The following is an 8,992-nucleotide window of genomic DNA, read 5'->3' on the forward strand; positions in this document are numbered from 1 at the left end:
AACTTTACTTATTCCAAACAAAGCTGATAGAGCGGTGAATGAAATGCCAAGTTTTAGTTTCATGAGTGTCAAAAATACCCTATCTGGAACATTCATTGAGATGCGGCTAGTTAACTCACTGTTAATATTTTTAACGATCGGATCAAATAGACCAGTACTTAGTATTCCTGTTATCGTATCGTTGAGCAGATAGTTGAGTTTTTGATTTAATTTTATAATTATCTTTGAGCAATTCAATTTAATTAACTTTAATTAAACCATGAGTATGTTCAGTGCGTTTGTCATTAATGGTATCGCCGTAATTAAGTTACATTTAAATACCTGATTAAACTATCGTCCGTTAAGCCTTAAGGTGCATTTTCATGCTCGCTAGTAGCGGGTAAAACACCCCAAAAATCCGCTACACGCACAAGCTTGTGTCGTTTTCATGCGCGATCAAGCCGAAATTAACCGCGGATATCGCCGAGATTAAGCGGGTTTTCAAATTCCGCGCCGATCAATTTGAAATAGATATTTTCCGCTTCCGCTATTCGAATAAGCTTAAGCTCAATATCACGTGACTTTTTTTGTCGAATCAGAGAGACTTTCAAACGTACGATTCTTTTGGGGCGGGAAAACTTTGTTGTCTGTTGTAAACTTGGCGCTCTTCTCACAATTTTTAGTAATTTATATTTAAAATGCCAAGAAATTTAAATGAATTGTTAAAAAAACAAAGAGAAGAGAAACGGCGTTTAGAAACAGAGAAAAAAGAGAAATTGATAGATGCGGTGAGGAAACAGGAGGCAATTTGGGATAGACGACTGGATTCACATAGGCTTCGTGATGTTCTTGATGGAGCTTGGAATGAAGTTTCAATAGAAACTGGACTACCAAGTACAATAAACTGTTTTTGATATTATGGCAAAGTTTTATAATTGTTTCAATTAAATAGAGGAAGAATGTAAAAAGTGCTGGAAAGGCCTTGTAGACAATTTTCGAAACATATTCCACAGTGCAACGGTGAAGAAAAGTGGTGCTGCATATGACGAAGGCACTGAATTTGGAAAAATTAAATGGACTTTCTTCAAGTCAATGCTCTTTCTGAGAGACATTGTTGCTAGAAGAGAGTAAGTGCTACTTACTAAGTTTTTGACACACAAATTATGAACAAGTAATATATTTTAGAACAAGCACCAACTACAATCCTACCGATGAAGACTCTGGAACCGTTGATGTATATGACTTACATTCCTCTAAATAATTTTAATTATATTAAGAGTTTTATAACAATTTAGGTGATTGAATTAGCTGATGGGCGTGAATTTGAGGTGGAAGAAGTCCTTCAAACTACTGACGCGAATGAAGGGGCTTCAAAAACTAGTTGCGCTTTTGATAATGATGTAGTGGATATCAATGAAGTTACCCTTAATGAATTTAATGAAACTCCAGTTAATTGCCAAGCCTCAACTAAGTCATTTCGGGAAAATAAAAGAGCAGGCTATGCAGGGCAGGATACCCCCAATAAGAAGAAAAAGCAAGCAGAAAAGGGAGACATTAATGCACCAATAATTAGACAGTTGAATTCGTTGAATAGGTTAAAATTCATTTCAATAACATAGAATTTCTGCAAGTGCATGGAGGAAATTACAATGGGGGAGAATAGACAAGACTAGCTCTAGGTGGCTTTTGATTCAGGGAAAAATTTTGTTGTTCTCAGCCTGATAAAATGTAAACCTGGCAGCTCCCTCGAATGTTTACGAAGATATTTACTCTTCCACTAGTGGGTGAAAGCACTGCCGGATAGGTAGAAAAAGGGTGCCCTTTTTATCTGTCCTATTTTTCCTCCATGGCATTGCATGGATATGTAGGCTTATATATACACAGTATACTTAAAATACAGAGTGGTTTCAATGTCTTTGAATACTATTTAAATATCTTATTTTATTTAGAGAAATAGCTTTACTTGCGGCTGCTGATAAACCCGATCAGTGCAGTGTTTTTGGAGAGTATGTTGCTACCTTAATGCGTAAAATACCTGAAGCTCGACAAATAGAAACACAAATGAAAATAATTAAAACCATATCTGATATGACCCGAGAAGATGACTAGAAAAGTACAATTATTAAAACTAGTTGGATGAATTTCAAAAAAAGCATTTAATAAACATGTTTAACAATATATTTGATTGATAACTTGGTATAAATAATTATGAATTAGTTTCACTGGAAATAATTACAATGGCGGTACTAGTCCAGGAATGTTCCATTGCCACCATACTTGGCCTTTATCATAGAAATACTCAGCGAACTTTGTTCTAATTTCAGTCGCGTGTATTGAATAGTTTCTTGCTGCTGTAGCTTCGCAGTTTCGTATTCCAGATGCTGGATTTGCATCTTTTTCCCCACGCCATAAGCCCTCTTTTAGTTGACCGGAAGAATTGAAATGGTCACCAAAATCTAACGGGCAATATACTTTGTCACTGTCTTTATCTTTAGATTCTTCTTGGAGAAGAAAATTATGCAGAGCAACTGCGGCTTTTACTACAATATCTGCATTTTCAGGCTTCATAGCAATTGGTGATGTGAAAACTCGCCATCGAGCGACCAGAATGCCAAAACAATTTTCACTACACCTTCTTTTGCATCATTAAAAAGACCAAATTAACTCTCTGAAGGATGTAAACAAAGTTCATGATCAACATACCTTGCTCTACTCAGTCTGTAGTTATAAATGCGTCTCATGTTAGTTAAATTTGCACCAGGGAAGGGTCTCATAAATGATGGCAAAAGCTGGAAGGCTTCATCTCCCACTAAAACGTGAGGTACAATGATGCCAGTACCAGGTAGTTTAGCGGGGGCTGGGAAATCAACCTTTCCATTTTGAACATCTTTTCCAAATGCCGAAGATTTAAAAATACCACCATCAGAACTGGATCCAAATCCCCCAACATCAACGGTTATAAATTTGTAATTCGCATCCACTACTGCCATAAGGACAATAGAATTGGTGGACTATTTTTAAAAAAAAATATATACATATATATATATATTAAAATTCCGTTGCTATGGGACTTGCCCTTCAAGAAATTTTCCCATTTAGTAATTACTTTGTAATTATGGTAAACAGAACCAGTTTTTTTGGGCTTCAAAATTAGGACATGTTTTCCATCTACTGCACCAACGCACATAGGATGATTCCACTTTTCACGATAATCTCTTTCAGTTTTCTCCCATGTTGACTTGGTTGGTGTCTTCAAAACGAATATTAATTATCTTAAGTTAACTGTTTTAAAAATGTAATCTTACTGGAACATATATCGGATTCAGTGTTTCCCAAATAGCTTTACATGTTTGCTTTATAATGTTTGATGCGGTTGTTATGCCAACACGAAAGGCATAAGCCATGCTAGGCAAATTATGTCCTGTTGCGAGATATCTAAAGATAAGAAATATTCGGTTTTAAAAGAATAGTTCATTCAAAACCATGATTTCACACCAATACCGGAGTGTCAGGGCCAAACGTAGTTCTGGACAAATAATGTCATTCCTTCCAAATGAGTGTGTTAATAATTTTGGTCGTATCAATGACAAAAGCAAATCAAACTTCGTTGGTGACATTCTCGTGAAGTTCCGAAAATATTCGTGGTCATGTTTACGCATAGCTTTCAACTTTAAAATATTAGGACATGATTTGAACATGAAGTATCCGTCTCGTTATTAATAATTTATACATTTAATCCAACCACGGTCAACAATTTCGATTTATATTACTATGTATGTTCACCGATATTTGAATGACCAAGGCTTAATGAAAAACTACCCACCAATGTATCATAATGTCCTTCCGTTTTCCTATTTCTCCAAATTGGATGTACCCACCAACGTTTCTTTGAATATTTTCGTTTTATGTTCCGATTTAAAATCAGCAATGCCATTAATAACAATTTCTTTCTTAAATTCAAATGAAGAAGACGCCTACGTTTACTACCCAGTGCCACCGCCATTTTTAAATAGACAGTCACTTAAAATTTTGAGTGCTTCTCCGCGCCATCTGTCTGCTGTGTCAGCAAACATGAAATTCAAACCGAGCCTAGCGGAAGCGGAAACTTAAATATTTTAGCTTAAAAAAAACCCGCGTAATTTAAACGCTCACGCTAAATCTATCCGCTACTAGCGAGCATGAAAATGCACCTTAAGACTTTGCCATAAGCAGGCGAAAATCTAGACGGGGTTTGTAGTCTTTTTATGACATCTCATGTTGCCCTCTATTGCATCTTTCAACAATTATAGTTAAATTTATTACTTATATAATATAATTTTTTAAATATAATAATCATATTAGCTAATTATAATTACTTAACTTTAAATGAGTATGTTTCATTGATTTAAATTACATTGCTAAAAACTATTCGCGAGGCAGGCAGCTTACGGAAAATTCTCTCTACCTTCTCTCTCTCTCTCGTCTCCGGAGCTAGTTGCGGGCGTCGGGGAGGGGGTCCTGATCCTTCTTCCTCTCTCTTCTCTTGACTCTAATTAAAGGTGCATTCGCAAAGGCGCTGAAAGCTGAAGCTGAAAGTCGAAACTGAAAGCTGAATGAAAAAATCAGTTTCAGCGGACTCTTTCGCAAAGAAGCAAAAACTGGTTTTTTAAAGCTGAAGCGCGAAGCAGACGCTGAAAGCAGGCTGATTTTAAGTTTCAGCCAAGATCAAACCGAGGTTGATCTTTCAGCTTCAGCGCCGTACCACGTGATGCCAAGAGCCAATCAAAAAAGGGGGCGCTGGGGTGACGGTTTTGAAATTATTTACGCGGGTATTTTAATTGGTGAATATCGTGTCTCGTTATCTTGAAAATGTTTTCTGTGATATAATTAATAAAACAAGAAAACGATGAAAAAAAAAGCAAAAAATATTTGAGAGAAGAAAATAGCAAATAGGATAGAAATGAGATAAAATAACAATATTGTGGAAAGAGGTTACAATAAACAATTTAATTAGAATAATTTGGAAAAGTAGCAATAATTTCAGGTTAAAACATATCCAATTGAGTAATATTTTGGAAAAGGGGGAAATTTACTCAGTTGATAAACCTTGATAACAACCAAAACATGCTCACATTTAGCCACTCATCTATTTTTCCCCATTAACAGCCAAGGCTTAACATTTGATAATCTCCTTCAGTTTTTCGGGGTTTCCAGATGGGATGAACCCACCCACGGGGCTTTTTCCGCAATAGGTTTTGGGTTCTTCTTTTTCGTTTCAAAAGTAATAATTTATTTTTTAATAATAATAACAGCAACAAGTTCCGATTCACCGACGTCATTTTATTTCTATACTTTTTTTGTGATTAATCCCTAGCGGCTGTTAATAAAAAATGCTGCTTTGCGAAAGGTACAGCGCGAAGCTTAAACTGGTTTTTGAAGATGAAATTTTTTTAGGAAAAAAAAAGCGCTCGGTTTTTTTCAGCTTCAGCTTCAGCTTCAGCTTTACGCTTTTTGAGTGGTTTCAGCGCCTTTGCCAATGCACCTTAACTTAACTCGAGAATTATACTAATAGCCCAGGACATTTAGGGTTTGACCTAGAACATTTGAACATAAAGATGAAAATTGTGTTATTTTCGACCCAACAAAAAATATACTAAAAGTCCCCTGCTATAGAGCGCGAGCTTTCACTGCCGTCTTGGAAAATGGCCGCCGGGAATGCCAGTATCAATGTATTCCACATTCTTCTTCAAACATTATGAAACTTGGTAAACATTATGACTGAGACCACATGAGTATCATAGAAATATTTTACAGCTCTGTGTTTGATAGTTTGGTCGCCATATTGGAAAATGGCCGCCGTGAATGCTAGGTACAGTATATTTCACCATGTTGTTGGAAAATTATGAAAATTGATAGATATTATTATCAGAGCTGTGTAAACCGCATAGTAAAATATTGAAGCCATTCATCAGATAGTTTGGCCACCATGTTGGAAAATGGCCGCCGGGAATGTCATTTAGATACAGTATAATAATAATAATAAGTTCAGCTAGCTAATTGGAAAAAGTCATCTTGCGACTTATTGCCACTAATTGCCATTTATCTAACGCCTTTACAATGCATAGAGGGGTGGTGGCTAGCCCCTATGACACAGCAAACCGGCAGCGCCCTATACTAACTATTACCTTTAACCTCTGCAAGTTTTGATGGAAAGGAGAAACCGGGTTCAGGGGCGATCCCTTGGGGGGGGACAGGGGGAGGCTCCCCCCTCCCTAAAATTTTGTCGAGTTGGCAAATTGACGCTCGCTTGGCAAAATGAAGCTCAGGGAAATTGAAAATGGACCTAAAAGGCCTGGGAAATGTCAGGGAAAAATATTTTGGAGTGAAATTGAAATTCTGGAAAACAGTATCAGAGTGACCGGAATCAGAGAATTGAGCAGAGCCAAAAAATCGCGGAGCTCGCTTCGCTCGCCCCGAATATAACTTTAATGGGATTCTATTCAAACAAAATAGTATTCTTATATCTATAACAATAACGACTCTTGTCAAAATGATTCAAGTCAATTTACAATATTCATTGTACGAGGGAGCGTTTGATCTCATTATATCAATTTATAGACGGTGGTTCATTACAAGACACACTTTTATAAAGTCTTTAATTACAAACAGAAGGAAATCAGTGAAGTGATTTGCTTTGAAAGAGTGTTGGCAACATAGTAAGATTTTACCCGAGCCAGCTTTTTTAAGTATCTTCATTTAGTAACTTTTAGTTACTTTCGGTCCACTATATTTAAAATAATTAGTCACTTTTTCACTTACTAGTAAATTATTATCCTATAATTTCATTAATTTTATAAAACTAGTTTCAAAGTCTATGTTCGCCATGTGAGTTATTGCAAATGGTCAGGGAAAATTGATGAATTTGATCAGGGAAACTTGATGAATTTCTTCGGGGAAGTTTAATGAATTTAGTCGGGGAAATTTGATGAATTTAGTCGGGGAAATTTGGTAAATTTAGTCGAGGAAATTTGATAAATTTAGTCAGGGATTTTCATTCCAAAACTATTTTACGAAACAGAGTACATGATACTACATTACTTCTTTTCGCTTGGCAAATTTTTGGTTTCAAGTTGGCAAAATTTGGTGGGCTCCCCCCCAAAACTTTGTCCCTTCGGAACGCCCCTGATCTGACTTGGATAGCGGGAGAATTCCTCAAATTAGATCCCGAGAGTAAAAAGTTCTTTTCGGACAATGAAGGATACTATTTGTCGGAGCACGAAATTAGCTTCGAGTATTTACACTTCGTTTTCAACAACTCTTGGCTAAGAAGCAGTCCGCAATTACAAGAAAACATCCAATTGAGGTCGATACTGTTTTTATATTTAACTGATTAAGGGGCTAGACGAATGTTTTCATTACAGCGTGGAACCAATGTTTGAAACGCAAGCATTGAATTATCTGGATTTTGAAAGGCATCATTTAATTGAACAAGTCAAGTGGAAGAAACCGTCAAAAAGCACGGCTGATTTGAACCTGAGTAGCGTGACGGTTCCTTTCTACTTTCTTTTCATGCTATTGTCAGGAACAGTAGCCGCTGTCATCATCGAAATAATCTTCAACCTCTTTGCTTAAAGAAGCAAAATCTAGCAATGATTCATAAGAAATCGAATTTTGCGACATAGCAAAACATATATTTTGAACATCAAATTGTAATACACGTGTTACATTACTTATAATCCACCCTAACTTATAGACGTTACACTGTTAGAAAAAACCGACCAGAACTCATCCAAGTTTGGGCTTTTTCGACCAAAGGTGGCCAGATCCCAAAATGGTCTGCCAAGTTTGAACGAGTCTTACCAAATTTGCACATATCCCAAAATGGCATACCAAGTTTGAACGAGTCTTACCAAATTTGCACATATCCCAAAATGGCATACCAAGTTTGAACGAGTCTTACCAAATTTGCATATATCCCAAAATGGCATACCAAGTTTGCACGTCTTTGACCTAAGTTGCACAAATCCCAAAATGCCATACCAAGTTTACACGCTTTTGACCCAAGTTGCACAAATCATAAATTAACACGCCAAATTTGCACACTACTGACAAATTTTGGCCAGTTTGCTTTAAAATTGCACAGATCGTGATACACTCTAAGGAAAAAGCATTCAATGGGTATTCAAACTTGAAAGCAATTGTTCATTCTTGAACAGTTTGGAAATATTAGGCGTTCAATCGCGAAAGGTGTGCAGAATCATCCAAGATTACATTGAAGGTGTTCAATCCTGACAGTTTGCCTAAAACATTATGAGGTTTACTAACAAAACCATATTAAAAATCCAATAGTATCCGATAATATCTCAACAATTTACTGTAGAACGCTTATTTAAATATAAATTGGTCCTTACAAACATCATTATAAAATAATATGAAAGGAAATGTCAAGGATTATGGCGTATTGAACCTTTCCTTCACATTTATATAAGACTTTACATTGAAGATGTGATTATTTGCTAGTCCATTAATATAGGAGGAAAAAGACATTAACCACATTCGTCAAGTACAGTCCCTGGAGGCTAATTACTACTTTTCGTTAACCGTCCAAAGTGTGGAAGTACGATCTAATGGAATCTTCCCATTTTGGTTCCGGTTGATTGGGAATTCGGCACATTGGAAAGGAATCAAGACGAATATCGAAGGCTGGCTTTATAAGAGATAAATGGTCCGCTGAACTATTTTTCACTTAAGCCCTTCAAAACTACCACTATACGCTTTTCAAGTTGTCATTTATACCATGCAAAATTGACACATTATGTTTGTCAAATTGTCGACTATACTGTTCAATTTTGCATCCCTGAGAAGAAATCCTACCACAAACAGTGTTCAAAAATGAGCATAAAAATGCTCAACCTAGCACACCGTTTTGGTGTTCAATTTTGGTACCTGTATTTACTGTTCAAAACTGAACCCATAAGTGTGCTCCCAGTGTGTTGAGGTTTTCCGCAATTATTTGTTTAGGTTGGAACAAATA

General features: G+C 36.3%; 1 protein-coding gene across 1 annotated transcript; it reads left to right on the forward strand.

The window, feature by feature from the left end:
• Positions 1-351: 351 nt before the first annotated feature.
• Positions 352-2,088, forward strand: LOC149664113 (uncharacterized). Its single transcript, XM_089842009.1, has 5 exons — positions 352-873; positions 932-1,106; positions 1,165-1,213; positions 1,275-1,573; positions 1,929-2,088. Exons 1-5 carry the CDS (start codon positions 678-680, stop codon positions 2,086-2,088), a joined length of 879 nt encoding a protein of 292 aa, XP_089698135.1. The 5' UTR covers positions 352-677.
• The last annotated feature ends 6,904 nt before the right edge of the window (positions 2,089-8,992 follow it).

This window comes from Phalangium opilio, unplaced genomic scaffold (assembly GCF_054372755.1).
Source record: "Phalangium opilio isolate 3A_F unplaced genomic scaffold, DU_Popi_V2 ptg000061l_1, whole genome shotgun sequence".
NCBI lineage: Eukaryota > Metazoa > Arthropoda > Arachnida > Opiliones > Phalangiidae > Phalangium > Phalangium opilio.